We start from the raw sequence: 27,934 nt of genomic DNA on the forward strand, positions 1-27,934 counted from the left end.
TTCAAAGAATAGAAAAAAATAGTTCTGAGAAATTCAATTATTTCGCAAAATTTAAATAAAATTCTTTTAAAAATTCTATTATTTAAAAAAATTTTGACAAAATTCTTTGCAATATTTAGTTAATAAAATTGCAATTTTAATAAAATTTTCCTATTCAATTCAATTATTTTCAATACAATTCTTCTTAAGAATTCAATTATTTTCACAAATAATACATTTTTTTATGAGAATTCAATTATTTGAAAAAAATTTGAATAAAATTCTTCGTAAGAAATCAATTATTTTCATAAATAATAAAATTTTTCTCGAGAATTCAATTATTTCAAAAAATTTTGAGATAAAATGCTTTATAAATTTGAAAAATTATAATAAAATTGACTATAGAATACAATTATTTTCGTAAAATATAACATTTCTTATGGGAATTACAATTTTACTGTAAAAAATGTTTGTAAAAATCTTCGAAACAGTTTAATTATTTTCTTAAAAAATAAAATTCTTCGAAGCAATTCAATTATTTAAGAAATTTTAATTAAATTCTTCCCAAGAATTCAATTTTTTTTCCAAAATAAAACTTTTCACAAGAATTGAATTATTTAAAAAAAAAATTTAATAAAATTCTTCGTCAGATTTCAATTATTTTCAATTTTTTTAATGAAATTTTGTCGATAGAATTTAATTATTTTCGAAATGTTATAAAAAATTCTGAGAAATTCAATTTTTTAAAAAATTTGAATAAAATTCTTTACAAGAAATTAATTTATTATCATAAATAATAATATTTTTCTCCGGAATTCAATTATTTTCACAAATAAAATTCTTCACAGGAATTCAATTCTTTTAAAAAATTTGTTAATAAAATTCGTTGCAAGAATTAAATTACTTTTATAAATAACAATATTTATAGCAGAGTTTCAATTATTTTTTATGTACAATTTTACATAAACTGATAGAAAATTGCATTTGTTCTTTATAATTTTTTAAAATTCGCCTAAAGAATTCAATTATTTTTAGAATTTTTTTAAAAAAATTCAATTTTAAGAAATATTTAATTATTTAATACATTATTTATCTTTTTATTTAAATAATTGAATTCTCGAAAAATTTTTTAATAAAAATTGATTAAAAATGAATTTCACTTAAAATTTGAAATTATAATTGAATATTAAAAGCATCATAGCGTGAATTTTTATAAATAAGTGAATTTTGAAAAGGGTTAAAAAATTAAAATCTTTGAAAATTTAAATTTATAGCTGCAATATTCTTATAATATAAAATAAAAATAAAAATTTCATGATCTATTATAATATAAACTTTGGAGGTACATATGGGATATTTGTTTATATCAAGTTTTGGAGAACTGGCGCACTTTTTTTTTAGTAAATTAAACGATTGTTTGTCAAAAAATAAACGTAAATTCTTTATAAAAAATAAAGTTTACATCCAATTGAAAAATCCATATGGAATTATTTTTTTAAGAATTTTTTTTAACGTTTTCTTGTGTATATTCATGTTTTCTGTTTTATTTTTGATAAACTCCCTGAAGAGGAAATCGATTAAATTTCGAAAAGTGCGGGAGAATTTTATATTAAAAACCACTTGTCTGGTTGTATTCCATAATTTTATTGCTTATTATTTTAATAGTGAATATCAAAATTAATATACATTGCCTTGCTTAGTAAAAAAGTCTATATTAAGAATTATTAGCAATTAAAAAATTTCAAAAAAAATAATAAATTTTTAAATTGTAAATGTAAAATAAATATTTACTTTTACTTTACAAATAAAAGTAAAATGTGTAGAAAGACGTAAAAAACAAAACTTGCATCCTTCGTTAAACCTCGTTAGTAACATTAACTTAAAAATAAATGAAAGTTATAGACTTTTTTACTCTCTGTGGCCAATTTAAAAAAAAGTATTTAAAAAAAATATAATTTGGCTATTATATAATTAAACAAAAAGTTATTTTTGTTTCTGTAATTAAAAATTTCCCGCGATTTTTCTTTTCCTTTGTCATAAAAATTGAAATCGCTTTTTAAACTTGTCTCTCAGTATTTAAAGTTATGAAAATTCGTTTTGCCTTAAAGTAAGCTATTATTTCTCAAAAATTTTTTTCTATAATTCAAGAAAACGTGCGTTTTGATTTTTAAGATTCAAATTTCGTGCGCTTTTCACTCGGAACGCAGAAAGTTTTATTTATTTAACATTTCGAACATATTTTCTTTTAAAAATATTCTTTTCTATGAACAATCGGCTTTTAAACTCTTATATAATCCTAAAAATGGTAGCTTTTTATTTTGTAAAATTCAAATTCCCCACGTTGTTTCCTTAAAATGAGAAGTTGAGTCAAATTAAGTTTTTAAAGCCAATAGAGTTTTTAAAAAATAGTTTTTAAAAAAATGCTTTTGCTATTTAAATTTCATTTAAAAATTATTTCTTTCTATCAAAAGTCGACTTCAAATTCTCGAGTTCTTTTATAATTCAAAGAAAAATAGTTTCGAATTTTTTAACATTTAAATTCCGCTCTTTATTCCTCTCTTAAAATGTTGGAAATTTTAAATGAGTTTTTTTAAGAAATATTTTTAGTTTAAAATTTTATTTTTTAAAAATATTTTTTCTTTAAAAAATTAATTCTACTTTTTAATTTAAATCAAAGAATTGTTCGTTTTTATTTTAGAAAATATAAATTTCACGTTACTTGTCTCCTCGGTTTTGAAATTTTTTCCCCAAAAAAATATTTCTTCTGTTGGAAAATATATTTTTAATTTCTGCAAAAAAAAATTTATCTAGAAAATAACTTTACTTAAAAACTATATTTCTTAATTTAAATTTCGCTCTTTTCTTTAATTCTTTATCCCTTTTGCTTGTAAACTATTCAAAATAGTTGGAGTTTCAGATTATAAAAAAGATAATTTCTCAAATATGTTAATTCTTAATTCAAATTTTGCTCTTTGTTATATTTTTAATTCGTTTTGTGAGTCATAATTTCGAAAATGGCTGAAAATTTAAGGACTGAATGATCTTTTTGTTAAAAATTTCAATTCTCAATTTTGAATTTCGCGCCTTTTTTTAATTCCTAATTGCTTTCGTATGTAAAATTTCCAGGATTTCCTGAATTTAAGTTTCAAAAAGAGATTGTTTCTTAAAAATTCCAATTATCAATTTAAATTTCGCGCCATTTTTAATTCGTTCTTTCTTTTCTGCTTAAAATTGTTCAAAATGGAAAGAAATTTAAGTACTGAAAGATCATATTTTTAAAATAATTCTAATGCTGAGGCGTTCAAAATGGTCAGAAATTTAAGTACTGAAAGATCGTATTTTAAAAATAATTCTAATGTTGAGGCGTAAGTGACGCCCTTTGGTTCTTCTTTACCGACTGTACATAGATCGGAAACTCTTTGCAAAAAATGACACTTGAATTTTTTTCTTTTATGTTAATGTTTTCGGTTTTAAATTTAATTTTAAATAGAATAATCGGTGAGCTTTTAAATTAAAATCAAGAGAGGCTGTGTTTTCCACTTAATTTTTTTTTAAAAAAAGGAAAAGACCTGGAATTTTGGTGTCACGTTTAATTAATAATCTTTATCCAGGATGAATTGGACAAATTGGATCAATCTGTCCCTGGCACATCGACAATTAACAACAATGACTCGAATAAAGATCTCAATCGATCAAGAACTCCACAATTGGATAATCAAGAAATTTATATGGAACTCGATAAACATCGCGATGAATTTCAATGTAAATCATCAACCTCCTTAATTGAACTTCAATGTCAACAAAATGAAACACCAGTTTTAACGACACTGCAAAATGTGCCTTTCCCCCAAGAATTTAATAATTCCCAAGAAGTACTTCACAGTCAAGTTACAAACAGTTCGAATTTACAACCACAACAACAGCAGCAACAACAACAGCAGCAGCAACAACTGCAACCATCACATCATCATCATCATCACCATCATCATTCACATCATCATAGTAATAACAATCACCATCATCATCATCACAATCATCAGCAACAACATCAAACCTTAAATCGTGACGGTATGAGAACCGAAGTGATTATCGAGACCCGCGATCCTCTCGATCAACGTGTTTTACAAACAGACGAAATGCTTCAAGTTCATCATGTTTTACAATCGCGTGAAATTTATCAAGAACAATCGCCCCATTCACCAGCGTCAATGCCAATAATTCGCAGTATCGAGAGATTAATAACCGACGAGAATTCCCTCGAATCGGGTAATAATCAAGATGCTTGCGTCCGTTGGCTGAGGGGTAGAAACGAACTCGAGATAAAGTGCACAAAGGGGAACGAAATTGAAAAACCACGAACGTCAAGTGATTCGTCGAATGACACCACAGAGCAAATGAACGGCTCACTGAATATGATTCAAATAGCCACGAGTACATTGAATAAACTCCTTAACGTCATTGCCGAAACCTGCGAGGTCGAAGTATCGGTCCGTGAATCTCTGAGTTCAGACGACAATGGCGGCGATATAAGTTTTCTAATCGAACTACGAAATAAGGAGACATCAACAGTTAACGTCCTGGCGAAAGTATTTCCCGATCAGGGCTCTTGTTTACTAGATCCAAAAATTGTGACCTTATTGAAGGATCAAGGAAATTCGGAGATCAGCGAAATTCTCAAAGTTATTGACGCGAAAAGTCAGAAGGGAAAGGGGAACATTGACGAAGAATCGCAGGAGACTTTGCGAAATCCAGAGGAATTGTTCCGTATGGACGGCGAGGAGATACATGTCGATGAGAATGTTGAACAAGTAACGGTCAACAATCAAGTGAGTTATGCCTGTCGACTTTGTAAAAAAATTTACGAACGTCGGGATAAATGTACAGTTCACGTGAAAACACATCTTGGCATTAAGCAATATCACTGCATCGTTTGTCAGGCGAAATTCGTCTGTAAATCGGATGTCATGAAACACATTAGATGCTCACACACAAATCCCCGTCCAATATTATGTCCCAAGTGTCCAAAACGTTTTCGTTCAAAATTCGATCTCGCCGAGCACACGAATGTTCATAAGGGCATCAAACCCTACAGATGCTCGGACTGTGATCAGACATATCATCATAAGGTGTCACTTCAAATGCACGTGAAATCACATTTACCACCGCAAAATTTAGCATGTGAATTTTGCGGTAAAGTATTTCCCTATCGTACACGTTTATTGAGTCACGTTGGCAGTGTTCATATGAAGAATCGACGTAATTTTCGCTGTCATTTTTGTTATAATCTCTATTCGAGTTTATCGGTATTGAATGATCATATTAAAACGAGACACGCGACAACATTCACGTGTGAGACTTGTAATAAAACATTTAAAGTTGCATCGAAATATAAGGCGCATGTTCATCAGCATACAAATCCAAAACCTTATGTTTGTACTGTTTGTGACAATAGGTATGCGTCGAAGGCATTTTTAAATGAACATCTATTAAAGCATCAGGGTTTACGTAAACATGTTTGCCAAAAGTGTGGTGCACGTTTTGCTCAAGCAAGTCATTTGGCGGCGCATCGACATGTGCATGGTGAAAAGACGCATGTCTGCTCTGAATGTGGGAAGAAATTTAATCGACGCGATAATATGAAGGTGCATCTCAAGAGGCATTTTGAGAATGATAATAGTAAGAAGGGAACTGGTATTAAGCAAGAGGAGGAGGAGAAAAACGAAAAGTGAAAGAGTTTTTTTTTTCTTGAAAAGCGAAAGTAATTTTTCATTAATCAACCATTCTTTTTGTTATAGTTCGGAAGATTTGGGTCGAGGTGAAAAAATTTCTATCGAGTCGAGGATCCTAATTCTCAAAAGGTAGAAGCAGAAGATAGAAAAGAACAAAAGTTTATCGTTAACGTTTCGCCAACATTTTTCTTATTTCTAAGATCTTGACGGATCTATGTGAAAATTCTTGGGTCTGAGTCCTAGATTCTGAATACCGGTCGCATGTGAACTAATTAAAAAAAAAACCCGTTAGCAAGAAAAGAACGAACTTTTCTTACTGATGGCATTTTTTCGTTGGTACACTTCGCTACTAGGACCCGTAACGGATCTGGATTCTGCGTCCTGAGCTTCACGCCACACGGAAAAACCTTTAAGCAGTCTGCTCACCCGAAACTTATGCGTCAGCGCCACCACTAAACTTGTTCATCTGCACTCCCAAACTGGGTGACCAACGTACCCAGTTGTAATTTTCTAAACTTTTTGGGAAGTTTGTCTATCGAAAACGGTAATGCTACGCACCCAGTGGCGGGCGATCAGACTTTCCATGCAGTGAGAAGCAAAATTTTGTGACAGTGGGAAGGCAGACTTCTCAAAGGTTTTTCCGTGCAAGAGAACTGGGTAAAAATCTCTTCAGTGAATTTGCACCTCGATCCGTCAAGATCCTAGGACTAAGGGAAAATAATCCTTGGTCCTGGTGGCAAGGCAAAAAATCCCTTTAGCAACAAAAGAATGAAGATGGATCCTGAGTCTTGGGTTCTGGATACCGGTGGCATGTGAATTTACTAAAAAAAACCCATTAAGAAGAAAAGGACGGATATGTCTTCTTAAGGATGGGATTCTTTCGTTAGTACACTTGCTCCTAGGACCCGTAACGGATCTAGGATTCTGGGTCCTGAGCTTCATGGCAAAAATCCCTTTATTGAATTTCACTTAGCCAGCAGAAAATAATCTTGGGTCCTGGGTTCCGGTGGCAGGTGGACTAACTGAAAAGTCCCACAAGCAAGAAAAGGACGGATACGCGTCTGTCCTTTTCTTACTAATGGGATTTATTAGTTAGTGGAATTGCCACCAGGAATCTAGATGGATCTAGGTTAATTATCTTAGGTTCCCCTTAGTTAAAAAAATAGTTTCCCGAAAGACTGAAAATTCACCTGGATATTGGGTCTTTGGTCCTGAGTCCTGGGTTCCGGTGGTAACTTAACTATCTAAAAAATTCCGTTAGAAAGAAATGGACGTCTATCCTTTTCTTACAAATGGAATTTTTTAGATAGTTAAGTTACCACCAGGTTCCCTAACGGATCCAGGTGAATTATCTTAGGGTTCTCATTCCATATTATATAGAAGTGTGGATACCCCTTTAGAAGTGTGTATTCTGCCTAAGCATAAATAATTCTGCGAAAACTAAAATTGAAAATTACGTAAATTTCTAAGAAAAAGTCTTCGAAACCCAAATTTTTTCTTGAACCAATTTTAAGAAGATAAAACTAGTGGATTGAAATAAGTTGCGAAACAAAACGAGTAATAGTAGCTTATTAAAGAAATTTTTTCGAGGTTATGTTTCACTGTTTGATAAATTATCGCGCGGTAATTTAAACCCTTTGACTTTGAAATTAATAAAACTCAAAGAGTTTTCTTTTAATTCAGTCAACTATTTTAAAATGATAGTTAAAAATAATTTTATGCTCATATGCATTATACATAGTTTTCCAATACATTCCATCTTAACAAGCTTAGTAATATTCACATTCAAAACCAAATATGCATATATTTAAAAATATATTTTCAATATTTTTTTGATAAAAAAAAATTATATAAATTAAAAATATATTATGATTATTATAATTATGTAATATTGATTTACAATATTTATAATATAAATAATATAATTTCATATATAAATATGAAATATAATAATTTACTTCACTGTGAACCTAAAGCACCATTTTTGCTTTTTTTTTCTTCAAAATGTCTAAAATTCATGAAAGAAAAAAATATTCTTGGAATTAAGCAAGTTTTACATTTCTGACAATTTTTTAAAATGAAAATGAAAATAATTCAAAAAAAAGTTACTTAATACTTGAAAAAAACCATTTGTTAAATTACCTGTCTTGTTTTCAACTTAAATAACAATCCACAAGATTTACTTTTAAAAATTGTTTATAAACGATTTATTTCGGCAGTTAATCCTCGACACAGTTTGAAAAAAGCAAAAAAAAAATCCAAGACTTTAATAGGAAGTAAAAAAAATTTATTTTTTTAAAAACCTCGACCAATCCACCAAATTTGTTAACTATCGTTCTCAAAATATCGAAAAATCACTATATTAGTATTCGATAAATCGATAATGACGATAAAAATCGATTGCTGGCAATATTGATAAGTATATTATCGATAGTCGATAATAGAGGCAAGTAGCTTATCGATAGTCGATGATAATAAGTATATTATCGACCGTTGGGAATGGAGGTAATTTGCTTATTTGTAGTCGATAATACTGATAAGTAGCTTATCGATAGTCGGTAACAGATAAGAAGCTTATCGATGGTCGATAACGTAAAGAAAGTAAAAAATCCAGATAAGAAGAATATTGGAAGTTGTCTGCATTATCGATAGTCGATAACATATTTACCTACATTACCGATAGTCGATAATATAACTATATGCCTTATCGATGGTCGATAATATCTCTATCTGCCTTACCGATAGTGATAATATCGCTGCCTACCTTATCGACAATCAGTATTTCGATATTCAATTCATCAATAGTAGATATCAAATGAAAAATCACTTTCCACTGAAAATCTTTCTACTTATCAAAAAAATTTATATTTTTCTGAAAATTTATTTGAAAAACACGTGATAACGAAAATTAATCGATAAATAATTATCGTAATTTAAAAAAAAAACTTTCACTTTCAAACTGGCTTTTGAAATTGTATGAAACAGAAATTAAGGTGCTTGGAATTGTTTTTTTTTCCTAAATAATTTCGGTGCTTAAGGTTTAGAATTTTTTTTTTTTGGAAGTAAAAAATTTTTTTTCTCATTTTTCTTATTCGCATGTAGTGTTAAATGTATATTTTTCTTCTTCTCGTTGTTCCATTGATTATTATTATTTTTCATCTCAAGTGTGTGTATGCGCCTTTATGTTGTTGTCTCGTTTGTGAAAAAAAAAAAAATTTTTTTTTAGAAAAAAATTTTTTTAGTCTTTAACTATTAATAAAAAAACAAAACAATGTACATATATATTAATGAAAGTTGAAAAAAGGCAGTAATCACATGTTTTTTAGGAGAGAAAAAAAGGATTTGAGCTCCTTTACAGGAGTTGTAGAAAAAAAAATTTTTTTTTTCTCTTCTTTTTTGTTTCTTTTTTTTCTCACTATGATAGTTATTTCACTATTATATTTAGTTTTTATAATTTATAATATAAGTCTATTTGTTTAATTCCTTTTTTCTCAATTTAATTTGATTTTTGTTTTTATCTTGTATTTTAGGTTTTTGTTTTTTTTTTTTTTTTTTATTAAAATTACATATTTTTGGGAGTATTTTCTATTTCTTTTTGGATTTTTCGCTACAAAAAAAGTATTTTTGAAAGAAGAAAATTTTTTGATAATATAAAAATGGGGCTTCCAAAAGTTTAGTGACATTTTTTTTTTGTATATTTAAAAAATCGCGCAGTATTTTTCACGTAACTTTTGAAAGGGAATTTTTTTTTTGAATGTAGAAATTATGCGATTTTTCGAGGGGGGGGGAGAAATTTTCAATTTAAGATAGAAAGAAAATTTTCTTTTTTGTTTTTTAAGTTTTATTTTTCAAATTTATTATAAACTAGACATTTATAGTTTTTAGTTTTAGAAAAAAAATATATAAATATTATAAATAATTGTATTAAGATGTAGGACAGGCTCAGATCCAATTTCGCATTTAAGTAACTCTTACTGTGAAGTGTTTTTTTTTTTTTTTGTAAATAGCGCAAGTAAAATCGAATTTTTTTTGTTATCGTATTTTTTTCTTTTTTAGAGGAGAAAAAAGAAAAGAGACGATAGAATAAAAAATCGGTTTATTTTTCTTCTTCTTCTTCTTCCGGCGACTGTAACACACAAGTGCCTTTGCCAAAATGATTATTCGACTTTTTTGATACAATTTACAAATATAAATATTCATATAATTATTGTAAATTTCGTTTCTAGATTTCTGATATAAGTATTTTCGTAAATAAAAAAAATAAATAAATAAGTGAATTAATAAAAGAGAAAATGTAATTTTTCTAAATTATTTGAATATTGAAAAAATATTTTTCTTAAATAATAATGATATACACGTGGTGACAAAGAAAATAAATAAAATATTAATATTTTATTTAAATAATAATAATTATATTAATAATATTATTTAAAAACAGTATTAACATTTTATTTATATTTAAAGAAATGAAATATTATAAATATTTTATTTTCTATAAACAAAAAAAATAAAGAAACGAATATTAATAAAATATGAAAAATGTAATTTTTGAAAAAAAAAAAATTTATATAATCGTAATTTTTTGTACGTCGACTTTTTATAAAAATATATATATATATATAAAAATAATTTGCAAAAAGAAAGAAATATTTTATATAAAAAAAATGGGGGCAAAATAAAATTATTATCTCACTTGTGAATATATATTTTTTTCTCGTTAAAACAATTTTTCTTTTATCCACTTTGTTAATATTGGAAATAATTTTTTTATGGAATATCTTTTTCTCATTGAAAATATTCGTTATTGTTAATTTTTCATTTTTAAAAATTTGAACGTCAATTTAAAAATTTTTAAATTTCGAAAAAAATTTATGAATTTGAAAATAAATTTGAAAGTAAATTTATAAATAAATTTACAAAGAAATTTGAAAGTAAAATTTATTAATAAATCTACAAAGAAATTCGAAAGTAAATTTATAAATTTTACAAAGAAAATTGAAAGTAAATTTATAAATTTTGCAAAGAAAATTTAAAGTAAATTTACTAGTAAATTTAAAAGGAAATTTAAAAATTTTTTTTTAATTAAAAAAAATATAGAAATAAATGTAAAAGTTTACGTATTGAGAAAATATTTTTTACTAAAAATTGACATATTAATATAAAAAAAAAGTTTTTTTCTATAAAAAAAAAGAAAGAATGAATACTATAAATGTAATAAACAGAAAAGTAATTTTTTACATTTTGTGTAAAAAATAATTATAGAAAAAAAAGAATTTTTTACACTTTCTTAAAAAAAATAATTAAGGAAAAAAACTATTTTCTACAAAATTTCTATTGTGAGAGAGAAATATTTTTCCTTTTCTTCTATAAAAAGGAGAATTAAAAAATAAATTTTGTTTTCTCATTATAATTATTATTATTATTAATATTATTATTATTATACATATTTTATTCGACGATTATTTGTTGAAAAATTGCATTAATAAAAAAAAATCTCTATTATTCGGCCTCGATTTCTATATATATAGTTTGCAACTATAATAAAAGCAATAAAATGGAAAGAAAGAAAGAAATGAAAATAATATGATAGAAAAGAAAAAAATACAAATAAACAAAAATCATTTATACGACAATAAAGGCATATTTTTTAGAAAAAAAAAATAAATTACTTGTAGTTTTATTTTTTCGTTAAGAGATAACCTTTTCCAATGACCTGTTTATATAAATAATAATAGGAAAAAAATGCACTTTTCTCGGTCGGATTTTTTTTTTTTTTTTTTTTTTTTTTTTGAGTGAAAAGAAAGAAAAAAAGAAAAAAATTTTTTTTTTATTTCTCTATTTAGATTAAGGAAGACGACGAGTTGCCGACTGCAGTCTGTGTGAAATGTATCGGGACCTTGGAATTTTTATACGAGTTTTACGAATGGTGTCATCGAACTCAACAAACTTTTAATGACAAGGTGAGTGTCTCTCTTAAAGAGTATTTTATGAATTTTTTTTTTAATTTTGCGTTTTGTTACGTTTAGTTTTTTAATTTTGTTTCTAATTATTTTTTAAAATTTTTAATATAATTTTTCTTTTTTTTTCTTCTTTTTTCTTTTTGTTATTTACGTGTTTTGTATTGTTTACATTTTTTTTACGTACTTTGTATTATTTATGAATTTTTCGATTATTTTTTATTCATATTTTTCAATTTTAAAAATGTATTTTGTGTTTTTTTATATAATTTTTATCTATTTTTATCAATTTTTTATTTATTACTATTTTTATTATTATTATTTTATTAATTTATTTTATTTGATTATTATAACTATAATTATTAAAAACGTTAAAAAATAAATACATAATAATATATATTATATATATATATTTTTTTTATCACTAGGGTGTAAAGTAGTTGTTTTGAATCCTAGGGAGAAAAATGTGTGTTTTTAGCTCTAGGGAAAAAAATTGATTCCTTAGAGTTAAAAACACCCATTTTTCTCCCTAGGGTTGGCTTCAAACTGTCATTTCTTTCAACTTCCGTGAATAAAATAATATTTATATTAATAAACAAATAATGGTAGTTTTATTGTTATTATTATCATTATTTTTTTATTATTATTATTATTGTTATTATTATTTTATTATTATTATGTATTTTTATTATTATTATTTTTATTATTATTGTTATTATTATGTTTTTTATTATTATTTAATTATTATTATTATTGCTGTTGTTAAAACTTTCACTTTTAATCAAGTTTGTATGAAAAAAACTAATTTATCCTTAGGGAGTAAAGTGATTGTTTTTAACCCTAGGGAGAAAAATGTGTGTTTTAAGCACTAGAGAATAATTTACGATTTCTTTTAATTCTAGTGAGAAAAATAATATTTTTATTAATATGAATAAATATTTGTTATTATTATTACAAAAATTATTAATTTTAAATTTGTTATTATGATTTTTTAAAATTTTATTGTCAAAAAAAATTAATAATAACGAAATTTTTTTTACCCCTTTAGTTGAAAACAAGCAGGAATTTGGAAAATTTTGAACATTCCGAAAACGAGTCGGACAAGGAGAATATTTCACCGGAACAAAAATTGAAGCGAAAATTAAAGTGTAAAACATTGCCAACAGGTGAATATCAAGAAAAAAAGAATTTAAATAAAAAAAATGATTCGATCGAGAAGGAAATTGTGAATAAAGAAAAAAATAGGGAAGAAATTGTTTCTGTTGATATTGGAAGGGAAAATTGTTTAACGGAAAATTTATTATCTGAATCAATAGCAACAACAATTGAAACAGCGAAAACAACAACAACAACAACAGTAGCAATAACAGAAGCACCAACGGAGACAATACAAAATTACGAACCACAAATTTCACAAGTTCTTGATGAAAAAGTTTTTTTCAATCTCGAAAATATTATTGTCAACAATACAATAAATTCTTCATCAACGACAACAGAAACAATAACAACAGAAGCAACAGTAGAAGTAATAGGAATTTCAAATGAAGTTGATGAAAATATTGATAATTCAAATTTAATAAATGAAAATTCATCATTATTACCGCCAACATTAGACGAGTGGTTAAAATCAGGAAATGCAATGAATGCAAAAAAGCGTAAAATTGATAGTAATAATCAATTACAATTGAAAAAAATTCCACGCACTATTTGTGAATCGCGTTACAGTAAAATATCGGAATTAATGACTGATGAGCAAAAAGAAACTGTTGAAAATTTTTATCGTGTCGATATGACTGTTGTTGATGAGAATAAAGTCGCTGAAAATATGACAATTTATTCACGCAATGAAATTGAATGTAAAATATGTCAACAAAAATATAATCGTATGGATAAATGTCAGGTGGGTGAAAATTTTAAATAATTTTTTTAAGGAGAAAATAAAGCAAAAGACAAAAATGTGAATACAAATTTGGTTTATTTTTTAATTAAAAAATAAATCAAATTTGTATATACACATTTTTGTCGTTTGCTTTATTTTCTCATTAATAATTTCGAAAACTTCTTTTTATAAAAATTCAAAATTTTTTGTAAAAAAAATTTAAACAAGTTTTTAAAATTTAATATTATTTTGATTTTACTTAAATAATTAATAGGGTTGACACAGTTTAGGGGAATCAGGGAATTAAAGGAAATGTCAGAGAAATCCCAGAAAATTAAAAGTACTGAAAAAATTAAATGTTTAGAATTTATAAAAAAAATTCTCAATTTTTGTCTTTTTATTTGACTTGTAAACTATGAAATTACCACGAATTTGAACGAAATTTTAACGCAATTCTTTGAAAGAATTCAACTCTATTAAAAAATATTAAAATTCTCTCCAGAAATTCAATTATTTAAAAATTTTTTTTTAAAAATTCTCGTCAACATTTCAATTATCTTTATAAATAATAAAATCACAAGAATTCAATTATTTTCAAAATTAATAAAATTCTTCGCAGAAATTCAATTAATTTTTAAAAATCTAAAAAAAATTGTCAACTTTTCAATTATCTTTATAAATCAATAGCAAAATTCTTCGACAAGATTCAATTATTTTCAGGAATTTTAATAAAATTCATTGCGAAATTAAATTATTTCCATAAACAACAAAATTCATCACAAGAATTCAATTATTTTCAAAAAATTTCAATTATTTGCAAAAATTTTTCTTCATTGAATGATTTTCAATATTCTACTATTTTAATAAAATTCTACGCAAACGTTTAATTATTTTCAAAAAAAATGAAAATTTCACAGGAATTTAATTTTTTGAAATATAATTTGCATAAATTTTTTCGAAAATATCAAATGTTTTGAAATTTATCATTAAATTCTTCGCAGTAATTCAATTATTTTCAGAAATTTTAAAAATTTTTTCAGGGATTTAATTATTTTCATAAATAATAAAATCATTCGGAGGAATTCATATATTTTCATAAATAACAATATTCATCACAAGAATTCAATTATTTTCAAAAGTAATAAATTTTAATAAAATTCATTGCAAAATTTCAATTATTTAAAAACAATTTTGACAAACTTCTACAGGAATATTCAATTATTTTCTAAATTAATGAAACTTTCACAGGAATTCAATTATTAAAAATAGAATTTGCATAAATTTTTTCCAAAAAAATCAATTAATTTTCTAGAATTTTAACTAAAATTATACTGAAAACTTGAATATTTTCTTAAATTACCTATTTAAATTTTTATAAATAACACATTTTTCGATGAAACTCAATTATTTTCAATACAATTTTTAAAAAATTTTTAAAATAAATTTAATTATTTTAAACAATTTTAATAATAATTATTTAATATTTTTTTTAATAAGAAATCAATATTAGCTTGAATACGCTTTTAACTGATTTCCTAGAAAGAAATCTAATTTTCTTTGTCAGAATTCAATTATTTTCAAAAATAAATAAAATTGTTCATAGAAATTCAATTATTTTCGAAAAATAATAAAATTCTTCACAGGAATACAATTCTTTTCAAAATTTATTTTAATCCTTCGCAGAAATTCAATTATTTTTAAAATTTATTGAAATCCTTTGCAGAAATTCAATTATTTTTAAAAATTAATAAAATTCTTCGTAAGAATAAAATTATATTCAAATCTTTCAAAGAATTTCAATTATTTTCAATATTTATGAAAATTTTTCGGAAAAATTCAATTATTTTTAAAATATTTTAAAAATTTTCTAAGAAACTCAATTATTTTTAAAAATTATTAAAATTCGTCGAAAGGATTCAATTATTTTCAAAGTTGATAAAATAATGTATAAAAATTAAATTTTTAAGAAACATTCAATTATTATTCAATAAATTATCTATGTTTGTATTTAAATGATTGAATTCTCGTAGAATTTTATAATAAAAATTGATTTAAAAATTGATTTTTGTTAAATTTTTAGATAATTGATTGAATTTTTGAGAAGTTATTAATAATTGCAATTTTTAGAAATTCTATGGAACTAATTTTTTTCAAAAGCCTTAATCTCAATTTTTAAAAAAAATTATTTCAACTTTTCATTTTCTAATGTATATTTAATTGAAGAATTTCCGAATAATTGAAATTTCACGTAAAATTGAATTGTAAACAAATAGATTTAAAAATTCTCAAAGAAGAACTTTATCAAAAATTATTAAAAATAAGTAAAACATATGAAGAAATGTTTTATAATAATATTCTTAAGTTATTGAATTTCAAATTAAAAATTTTGAAAATCTTAGTTCTCGTATAAAAATAATAATGCTAAATATTTATTTAAAAATGAAGTTATTGATGTTTTCGGAATAATTTTCAAATTAAAGGAATTCGTAAATAAATGTATTAGAACATTTTTTTGAGTATCTAATAATTTTTAGAGTGAATCAGAATATTCTTTAGGGTCAGGGAAAAAGTCAATATTTTTTCAGGGAAAAATAAAATAAAAGTTTTGTGGCAACCCTGTATTAATTATTGTTAATTTTAAGTAATATTAATAATTATCAATTTTAATAGGTCCACATATGGAGACACTTGGAAATGAAACCATATTTTTGCACTGCCTGTGATTTCACAACGTTAACGGTTTCAAATATACGCTGTCATATTAGAAAAAGTCATTTGAAAATTAAGCCCTACGTGTGTCCATTGTGCGAAAAACAATACACATCGCCGTCATCATTGCAGGAACATCTCAATACCCACACTGGCGAGAAGCCATACAGTTGTGGTGATTGTGATTTTTCCAGTGCCAGTAAACAGGTCCTGTCCTATCACAAACTCACCCACAAACAGGAAAAGGTACGAAAATTATTTTTTTTGTTTCACTATTTTTATCTATTTTTTTTAACCATTTTATCACGATTCAAGTGACTTTTTACTCCATAGAATCTTAAATAGAAAAAAGTATAAGAAAATACCATGTTTATCATTTTTTTTTCATTTTTTACTGCTTTCTATCATATTACGTATTTTCATAAAATTTCGCAAAAGAATTCAATTAATTAAAATAACAATTTTATAATATTTATGTATTGTGTTTCGAAAAAATTAATAATTTAAAACAATGTTTATAAAAATCTTATGAAGAATTCCATTATTTTCAAAAATAACAAAATTTTTCCCAGAAATTCAATTCTTTTTAAACATTTTAATAAAGTTTTTCATAATAATTCAATTATTTTCATAAATAATAAAATTCATCGCAGGATTTCAATTCCTTGAGAAAATAGATTTTTTTTAATTCTTTGGAAAAATTTATAATATTAGAATTTTTTACAGGAATTCAATCATTTTCAAATATTTTAATAAAATTGTTTGAAAGAAATCAATTATTTTAAATACAATTTTAATTAATTTTTTTTTAAATAATTCAATTATTCTTTTAGATTTTAATAAAATTCTTCTCGAGAATTTAATTATGTAGATAAATAATAAAATTATTCCCACAAATTCAATTATTTTTTAGTCATTTTAATAAAATTCTTTGCAAAATTCAATTATTTTTATAAATAGCAATATTAAGCACAAGAATTCAATTATTTTTAGAAGTAATAAATTTTTTTGTTTGGAACTTAATTATTTTAAAAAATTCTAATAAAAACGTTCTCAAGAGTTTAATTGTTTTCATAAATAATAAAATGCTTTTGAGGAATTCAATTATTTAAAAAAAAATTTAAGAAAATGCCACACAGACATTCAATTATTCTAAAAAATTTTAATAATAGAATTCATTGTAAAATTTACTTTTTTTTATAAACTTTTCGCAATTCAATGATTTTTAATATCTACTATTTTTATCGAATTTCCAAACAGAATTCAATTATTTAAAAAAAATTTGTAAAAATCTTCGTGAGAATTCAATTATTTTTGAAAATTTTAATAAAATTCTTTGCAACTGTTCAATTATTTTTATAAATAATAAAATTCATTGCAGGATTTCAATTATTTTTAATACAATTTTACAGGAATTATTCAAAAAATGTAATTATTATTCTTAAAAATTTAATTTCAATTCCTCAAAAAAATCAATTATTTTTAAAAAATATTAGAATTTTTCACAGGCATTTTATTGTCAAATATTTTAATAAAATTGTTCGAAAGAAATCAATTATTTTAAATACAGTTTTAATTAATTTTTTTTTTTTGCAATATTTCAATTATTCATTTAGATATTAATAAAATTCTTCCCAAAAATTTAATTATTTACATAAATAATTCTTCGAAAGAATTCAATTATTAAAGATGCATAACAAAATTATTCCCAAAAATTCAATTATTTTGGGGCATTTTAATAAAATTATTTGCAAAATTCAATTATTTTCATAAATAACAGAAATCATCAAAAGAATTCAATTATTTTTAAAAGTAATAAATTTCTTCTTGGAATTTCAATTATTTTAAAAAATTATAATAAAATCGTTTGCAAGAATTCAATTATTTTCATAAATAATAAAGTGCTTTTTAGGAATTCAATTATTTTCAAAAAAAATTTAATAAAATGCCACACAGACATTCAATTATTTTCAAAAATTTTAATTGAATTCTTTGTAAAATTTAATTATTTGTAGAAACTTTTCGCAATTCAATGATTTTCAATATCTACTGTTTTCATAAAATTTCCAAACAGAATTCAATTATTTAAAAAAATTTTTTGTAAAATTCTTCGTAAGAATTCAATTCTTTTCATGAATAATAAAAGTTTCTCAAAAATTCAATATTATTTACATAAAAATTTAAAAATTGAATTTACATAAAATTAGTTGAAAGAAATCAATTATTTAAAATTTTTTATAAAATTCTTCACAAGAATTAAACTATTTTTATAAATATTTAAATTTTTTCATAAATAATCAAATTCTTTTTGCAGAAATTAAATTTATTATCAGGATAAGAAAAGAAGTAAATATTTTTGATGAAAATTAGGAAAAAGTGAGGAAAATAAAAAATATGGAATGAAATTTTTATCAGTTTTGTGAAGTGTCTAAAACGAGTTTTTTTGGTCGTCAACTTTAATTTTTCGATAGCTACTTTTTTACTACTTTTTTTTAGTTTAAAAGCTACTATTTGCTACTTTTTTTTTAAAAATTAATTATCGAATGCGAAGTCTGTAAAAAAATCATTTTTTCTCCATCTCTTAAAATTGTTTTTTTTTCTTTCCACAACAGGATGTCGAGTGCGATGTATGTGGAAAAAAGTTTTACTCAAAAGGACGTCTACGAAGTCACAAATTTATTCACAATAAGGACACGGCATTTAAATGTAAATTTTGCTCAACATATTTTATGAATAAAGAGGCTCTCGAGAAACATTACAGTACATCGCACGTTCAAGATTATGAATGTAATATATGTAATAAAACATATAAATCGAGAAAATCATTACACAATCATCAAAACGTGAGTATTGCAATAAATTTAATCTCTTTACCTTTTTTTGTGTTTGTTTCGTTTTGTTTTTAAACTCGAGTTTTCAATCTATGTTCTGTCGGTAAAGTAGAAAAGCGCGAAATTTAAATTTTAGTTTAAGTTGTGGAAAAAAATAATTTCATAATTGAAAAAATATGATATTTTTCTTTTTGACAATTGCAGGTACATTCGGAGGCAAAATATCAATGTTCATTGTGTCCAAGAAGGTATAAAAGTCAACATATTTTGAAGGAACATCTTTTAAAACATGGCGGAATTAGAAAATATAAATGTCAAACTTGTGAGAAAACTTTTGCCCAACAATCACATCTCTCTGCACACATGTCCGTTCACAAAGGATTCAGGTTTGTTTATTTTTTTATTTTAATTCTACAAGAAACAAAAAAAAAAAATATTTTTTATCTCTAGGAAGTAAAGTAGTTGTTTTCAACCCTGGGTTACTCAAAAAAAATATATATATATAATATTATTAATATTAAAATTATCTTCTTTAACTTAGAGACACTTTTTATCTCTAGGGAGTAAAATAGTTGTTTTCAACACTAGGTCGAAAAAAATGTGTTTTTAACGCTAGAGAATAAAATAATTTCTTTCTACTCTAAAAGTTAATAAAATAATATTTCTTATATAGTAAATAAACAATAATTATTAAAATAATAAATAAATATTACTATAATCTATATAAATAAATAATTTTCAATTAATAATTATAAGTAAATATAATAAATATAAATACAAATATATAATAACATTATTAATATTAAAATTATCTTCTTTAACTTTATAGAGACACTTTTTATTTCTAGGGAGTAAAATAGTTGTTTTTAACCCTGGATTGAAAAAAATGTGTTTTTAACCCTAGAGATTAAAATAATTTCTTTCAATCCTACAAATTAATAAAATAATATTTCTAATAGTAAATAAACAATAATTATTAAAATATTAAATGAATATTATGATAATCTTTGTAAATAAATATAAATAAATAATTTTCAATAAATAATTATGATTAAATAATATAATAAATATATAAATAATATATAATATTATTATTAATATTAAAATTATCACTTTTAAGCTAACAAGTACCTGCAAAAACACTTTTTATCTCTAGGGAGTAAAATAGTTGTTTTCAACCCTGGGAAAAAAATTGTGCGTTTAACCCTAGGGAATAAAATAATTTCTTTCTTCTCCAAAAATTAATAAAATAATAAGTTAATATTATTATAATTTATATAAATAAATAATTACCAAATAATTAATTTAAATAATCGAATTATTTATTGTTTTTAAAAAATATTTCGAATGATAATAGATTTTTTTGTTTGAATTATTAAGCAGAACCGGAAATTTTTTTAAAAATTATTCTCGATATTGATAATGAGATTCAATTTGAATAAATTATGTACTATCATTAACGGTATAAAGAGAAATCGAAAATTCCTATTTTTATTCAAAAATTAACATTGACCTACATTTATTTTTTCAAGCACTATATTTTTCAAAAACACTTTATTTTTCTATGATCAATACAAATAAAATTTATTTTTAAAAATAGAGAGTTTAATTCATTTTAAAAATTTTAATAAAAAATTGAAAATAATTGAATTCTTTTAACAAATTACTTTAATTTTTTAAATATAATCGATTTTGTTAATAATTGTAATTAATAATTTTATTTATTAAATTTTATTATAATTATTGATAGAAAATTTTAATAGAATTTTTGTAAATAATTACATAAATTCTTTTGAAGAATTTCTTTAAGTTTTTTCAAAGTAGTAATGTATTTTTCGAAATAATTTTAGTTGAAAATTTTGAAAATACATTAAATTTAACAAAAAATTTTTAACTTTTTACAGTAATCGTGTCTTAATAATTATATCATTAAAAATTTGATTATTGAATTTTATTGAAATTGTATTTGAAATTTAATTCTTGCGAAGAGTTTTTTTTTAATTTTTAAAATAATTTTGTAAATAACTGAATCCTTTAGTGTAATTTTATTAAAATTGTATTAAAAATAATTGAATTCCTACAAAGAAAGCACTTTAAAATAATTGAATCCTTTCTTAAAATTCTATTAAAATTCTATTGGAAATAATTGAATTCCTGCAAAGAATTTTACTATTTAAAAAAATAATTGAATCATTTCTTGAAATTTTTATTAAAATTGTATTGAAAATAATTGAATTCCCATGCTAAGAATTTTAGTACTTAAAAAAATTAATTCAATTGTTTTAATGAATTTATTAAAATTTTAGAAAATAATTGAATTCTTGCGAATAATTTTATTAAGATTTTTAAATTAATTAAAATTAATTAATTCTAATTTTAAACTAAAATAATTGAATCCTTTCTTGAAATTTTATTAAAATTGTATTGAAAATAATTGAAATCTTTCAAAAAATTTCTTTAATTTTTTAAATACAATCGATTTTGTTAATAATTGTAATTATTTGCAAAGAACTTTACTATATTTAAAAAAATAATTGAATTGTTTTGAAGAATTTTATTATTTTAGAAAATAATTGAATTCTCGGGAAGAATAATTTTTTTCTGCAACGAATTTTATTAAATTTTTTAAAAATAATTCAATTCCCGTGAAAAATTGTATTATTTGTAAAAATAATTGAAATCCTGAAAAGAATCAATTACTTTCCAATTTTTTATAAATTTCTTCGCACCAATTCAATTTTTAATTTTTTAATGAAGTTTATCGAAAGAATTCAAATATATTCAAAGAATAGAAAAAAATAGTTCTGAGAAATTCAATTATTTCGCAAAATTTAAATAAAATTCTTTTAAAAATTCTATTATTTAAAAAAATTTTGACAAAATTCTTTACAAGATTTAGTTAATAAAATTGCAATTTTAATAAAATTTTCCTATTCAATTCAATTATTTTCAATACAATTCTTCTTAAGAATTCAATTATTTTCACAAATAATACATTTTTTTATGGGAATTCAATTATTTGAAAAAAATTTGAATAAAATTCTTCGTAAGAAATCAATTATTTTCATAAATAATAAAATTTTTCTCGAGAAATCAATTATTTCAAAAAATTTTGAGATAAATTGCTTTATAAATTTGAAAAATTATAGACTTATAAAATTGACTTTAGAATACAATTATTTTTGTAAACTATAACATTCCTTATAGGAATTACAATTTTACTGTCAAAAATGTTTGTAAAAATCTTCGAAACAATTCAATTATTTTCTTAAAAAATAAAATTCTTAGAAGCAATTCAATTATTTAAGAAATTTTAATTAAATTCTTCCTAAGAATTCAAATTTTTTTTAAAAAATAAAACTTTTCACAAGAATTCAATTATTAAAAAAAAAATTTAATAAAATTCTTCGTCAGATTTCAATTATTTTCAATTTTTTAATGAAATTTAGTCGATGGAATTTAATTATTTTCAAAATGTTATAAAAAATTCTGAGAAATTCACTTATTTAAAAAATTTAAATAAAATTCTTCACAAGAAATGAATTTAATATAATAAATAATAATATTTTTCTCCGAAATTCAATTATTTTCACAAATAAAATATTCTTCACAGGAATTCAATTTTTTAAAAATTTTTTTAATAAAATTCGTTGCAAGAGTTAAATTACTTTTATAAATAACAATATTTATAGCAGAGTTTCAATTATTTTTTATGTACAATTTTACATAAACTGATAGAAAATTGCATTTATTGTTTATAATTTTTTTAAAATTCGCCGAAAGAATTCAATTATTTTTAGAATTTGTTATAAATTTCTTTAAATAAATACAATTTTAAGAAATATTCAATTATTTAATACATTATTTATCTTTGCATTTAAATAATTGAATTCTCGTAAAATTTTCTAATAAAATTAAATTTTCGTGGCAACCCTGATTATTTAAAAAAATAATTTAATTATTTTGATAAATGAAATAATTTAATTCTTGAGAAGAATTTTAGTAAAATGTTTGAAATAATTTTGAAAATAATTGAACTATATTTAAAAAATTAATTGAGTTGTTTTAAAGAATTTATTAAAATTTTAGAAAATTAATTGAATTGTTTTGAAGAATTTTATTCAAATTTTTGAAATAATTTTGAAAATAATTGAATTCCTGAAAAGAATTTTAGTATAATTCAAAAAATTAATTGAATTTTTTGAAGAATTATTTATTAAAATTTCAGAAAATAATTGAATTCTTGCGCGAAGAATTTGATTATAATTTTTAAAATAATTTTGAAATGACTCTTTTCGTGAAATTTTATTAAAATCGTATTGAAAATAATTGAATTCCTGCAAAAATTTGTAGTGTGTACTTAAAAAATTAATTGAATTCTTCCTGAAGAATTTTATTATTTCAGAAAATAATTGAATTCTCGTGAAGAATTTTATTGAAATCGTATTGAAAATAATTGATCTCTTTTAAAAAATTTTATTGTTTTATAAAATAATTGAATTCTTGAGAAGAATTTTATTGAAATTGAATTGAAAATAATTGAATTCTTTAGAAAAATTTTATTATTTCAGAAAATAATTGAATTCTTGGGAAGAATAAATTTCTTATTAAAATTGTTTGATTATAACAAACAATAATAATTATGTACTTAATATGTCGATTTTTTTAAATTTTGAATCAGAAATTATTCAAAAATGAAAGTTTATATTTGAAAATAAAAAAATTTTGTAATTTGCATAATTTTTTTTTATTAGGTTTTGCGAGAAAAATAATAATAATAATAAATCGAATTGTATGTTTTACACGTAGCGCTTATTTACTATTAAAAATAATTTTAAAAATATATTAATTATTTATTTATAAATGTTTTATTAATAATTAAACAAAATATAATTAGTTGAGGGGAAAAAATGACTGTTTCTTGAAAATAGTAATTATAATTAAATAATTGTAATAATTAAATAAAATAATAATTAATTTGTATATTTTATTTTATTTCACAATAGATTCGAATGTCCTGGCTGTAAAAAATGGTTCAATCGTCACGACAATATGAAAGCGCATACAAAGCGTTGCATTAAAATATTGCGCGATCCATCATTAATGGATTTGGTGGCGAGTAATGCAAAAATAAAAACAGAAAGTTGCAGCAGTATTGACACGAATAATGATAATATAAGTGTATCATCAAAAAGTTCAATGAATTCAGTGAAGGAATCAAGAGTGAATTCGACGAAAATGGAAATTAATTTAAATAATCTTCAAAATAACGACAATGATGATATTGATGATGATGAAGATGTTGATGATGATGATGATGATGACGACGATGAATCGGATATTGATTATCATTATGGGAACAATGATAGTAATTCACTGAAAACAAGTGAAATTTTACATTCCCTAGCGGATAGTGATGATGACGATGATAATGATGAGGACAATGTTAATGACGTGGTGAATAATCACAATGATGATATTATTACAAGAGGCGAATTGTCCGTTACCGAAAATATTCTATCGCCCGAATGTTTCTGATTAAAAATTTATTTTATTTATTTTTCCATTTCTTCGTTCTTTCAATTTATCATTTCTTTTCCAATTTTTTCATTTTCAATCTCAGACAAATGTTTTTTTTCCAGAAAAAAAACATTTTTTTCATTCTATATACAGAATGAAGACGCAAAGAAAAAGATAATTATTTTTCTTTTTTAAACTGAAAAATTGTATTTTTGTAGAAAAAAGAACTTTTTTTTAAGTTAAAAAAATCTTTAAGTTATTTTTTTTTGATACGATAAGGAATTTTTATTATATTAGTTTTATGTAAAAAAAAAAAATTATCTTCACGAAATTTTGCGTTCTGTGTTGAAATCCGTTATTTTTTCAAAGCAAAAAAATTTTCAAATTGGAAAAATTCCCTTTTGGAGAAAAATTTTCAAATTCTTTTTCTTCACGAAAAAAAAATTTGCAAACTTTCATAAAAAAAAAAGGTTTTTCTTTATAAAAAATCGGAACTTTTAGAAAAATGTTTTTTCTCTATGAAAAACATTTCAAATAATAAAAAAATTTTTCCTTTTCAAAAATTTGAAAAATACTGTTTTTCAATTTTTTTTTTTTGCAAAAGTGAATTTTTCTTTGTGACATTTGAAAGAAAATTATTTTTCATCGAAAAAAAAAAATATTTTTTTGAAATAATAATAATTCACGAGAGTCGATGATAAAAATGTGTTTTTATATCGTATATTTAGAAAAAGAAAAATCGAAAAGAGAAACAAAACAAATTGTGATAAAACTATTTTTTTAAACAATTTTTTTGTATATGAATATTTTCTACGTCTAATTCCAAAAAAAACGATTACTCGCAATAAACATTGAAAGATTATTTTAATTTTACTATTTTGCGAATAGAAAAGAGAAAACTGTTGTGAATATTTTTTTTAGAAGCCAATATTTTTGAAGGTAAAAATAAAAAACAAAATTTAAAAAGAAAAAAAAAGAAAATAAATAAAATAAATTGTTTCGTCAATTTTTCAAGGTTTACGGCGAGTGATGAAAAAATAAGTTTATTTTCTTAATTTTTTAAAATTCATTTCTATTTTTCTTTCTAGTGCTAATTTTTTTTTAAGCGAAACAAAAATATTTTCTTTTAGAAAACAAAAAATTTTAGCCAATTTATGTTTCTTTTTAATATTTTTTTTTTAAAGAACATTTTGTTATTTTTGAGAGGAAAAAAAAACGTTTTACTCTCTGTTTTATTTTGTATCGTTTCGTTTCTTTCCTTTTTTTTAATTCGTAATATTTTTTTTTGTTTTTTGTTCGTTTTTTTTATAAAAATTTTGCTTTCATTCATTAATTTATTTGTAACTTAAATCGATGAGATTTAAAGAAAACATTTTTTTATTTATTTAATACAAAATTCGGTTTCTTTTCAATTTAAATAATTGAACAAAGAAATTCGTATTTGCTTTTTAATTTAAAGAAATTAAAAGTTTAAAGAAATTCAAAAAAATTATATTTTTTCTATTTTTTTGATTACTTTGAATGATTAAGAAATATATGGCTGAAAATATATTTAAAAAAAAAAGAAAATGATTCAGAGTAGACTTTTTTAGAAAAGAAGGACAAACGTTAATAATTATAGTAACGATGGAAAAAAAAGAAGATAATAATAATAATAATAATAATATATTTTTTTATACAGAGAATCTTGACCCATAAAAATAACGAATTAAAAAATCAATTATAAATTTATAACAATAATAATTATTCTTAAAGGCTGTTTTTATTTTTAATTTTCACTCTTTCTCCTTCTTTCTCTCTCTCTCAATGTTATAAGAATAATTATTATATTAAACACTTGGAGGCCTTGAATTGATTTGAACATTGACAAATCAAAAACTTAGAATTAAAGCTAGTGTATAGTAAATATATTTTCTTTTTCGCACTTTTTTTTTACTATCTTTTTTTTATACTTTTCCAAAATTTTTGTACCTACAAAATATATAAATATATATATACATATTATGTAATTGATAATTTATGCGACGTATTTTAATAATATTATTATTATTAATAATTATTTATTATTATGAATAATAATTAATGAATATAATTAATTATTTATGGATTATTATTAATAATAATTAATATTATTAATTTTTTATTAATTATTATTAATAATAATTAATAATTATTAAACTAAATTAATAATAATTAATAATTATTAAATTATTAATAATAATAATTGATATTGATTGTAGAAAATAAAAATATAATAAGTATAGGCAATTTTATATAAAATATATAAATACATTTATATTTATATATCGAAACAAATTTTTCATAGTCGTGACTGCTTAGAATGCATTCAAGACTGATTTGCCATATAATAATAGTAATAAACATTTTTGTAATGATAAAGTTCCTGTAAAAATAAAAACATTTCCTAAAAAAAAATTTTGTACGATTTTTATTCATTTTTCCCTACAAAATGTTTATTTGTTAAAATTTTGTTTAATTAATTAAACAAAAATTTTAATTGACAGTGAAATTAATAATATTAAATTATTTATAAAATTATAAAATTATAAATTAAAAATTGATTAAAAATTGATATAAACGACTAATTAATTAAAAATTGAATAATAATAATGAGTAATTAAAAATTGATTAGCATTATGCTAATCAATTTTTAATTGCTCATTATTATTCAATTTTTAATTAATTAGTCGTTACTTTTCATTTAGTTATTAATAATTATTATTAATTATAATGTTTTTGATTTAATTATTATTAATTTCGTTAAAAAATTCTGGGAAAATTTAAAAATATTATTAATTAGTTATTATTGAATAATTTTTATGTCAAGTAGTTTTTAGTTTATTAGTTTTTTTTAAATTTTTTTGTTGTTTTTATTAGTATAATATTAATTAATATATTAGTTATAAACAAATTAATTATTTTATTTAGTTATTAATAATTAATTACGTTAATTAGTTAAGCTAATTTATTATTTTAATTATTTGTTACTGATTAATTATATTAATAGTTGTTTTAATATTAATTTAATATTTTAGCTAATAAGCATCTGTAAATGTTTAATAAAGCATTAAAAAAAAAAAAAAAAAAAAATTAATATTAAATATTAAATATTAGTTATTAGTAATTAATAATTTTGTTAATTTGTTTAAATTAATTATTTACTTGGTTATTTTTTAATTACAACTTTTTTTCTCTAAAAAATTTTATGAATAAAATATTAGCGGTGAATGCAATTCTTCGGAATTGCGTAAAAAGAAAAGTTGAGAGCATTAATCAAGGATACTAATCTTATAATGTTTCCTGTATGAA

General features: G+C 22.1%; 1 protein-coding gene across 3 annotated transcripts in view; it reads left to right on the top strand.

The window, feature by feature from the left end:
- Positions 1 to 24,650, top strand: part of LOC122512857 — a 30,690-nt gene extending 6,040 nt beyond the window's left edge. For all 3 annotated transcript variants that reach the window (XM_043628955.1, XM_043628956.1, XM_043628957.1), the window contains exons 4-10: positions 3,591 to 4,805; positions 11,552 to 11,668; positions 12,714 to 13,565; positions 16,215 to 16,499; positions 18,866 to 19,096; positions 19,289 to 19,470; positions 24,091 to 24,650. In XM_043628955.1, the coding sequence (XP_043484890.1) occupies positions 3,591 to 4,805; positions 11,552 to 11,668; positions 12,714 to 13,565; positions 16,215 to 16,499; positions 18,866 to 19,096; positions 19,289 to 19,470; positions 24,091 to 24,622 (3,414 nt within the window). In that variant the 3' untranslated portion in view covers positions 24,623 to 24,650. The remainder of the gene's footprint in view (positions 1 to 3,590; positions 4,806 to 11,551; positions 11,669 to 12,713; positions 13,566 to 16,214; positions 16,500 to 18,865; positions 19,097 to 19,288; positions 19,471 to 24,090) is intronic.
- The last annotated feature ends 3,284 nt before the right edge of the window (positions 24,651 to 27,934 follow it).

Source organism: Leptopilina heterotoma, unplaced genomic scaffold, assembly GCF_015476425.1.
Source record: "Leptopilina heterotoma isolate Lh14 unplaced genomic scaffold, ASM1547642v1 Lhet_129, whole genome shotgun sequence".
NCBI classification, from domain to species: domain Eukaryota; kingdom Metazoa; phylum Arthropoda; class Insecta; order Hymenoptera; family Figitidae; genus Leptopilina; species Leptopilina heterotoma.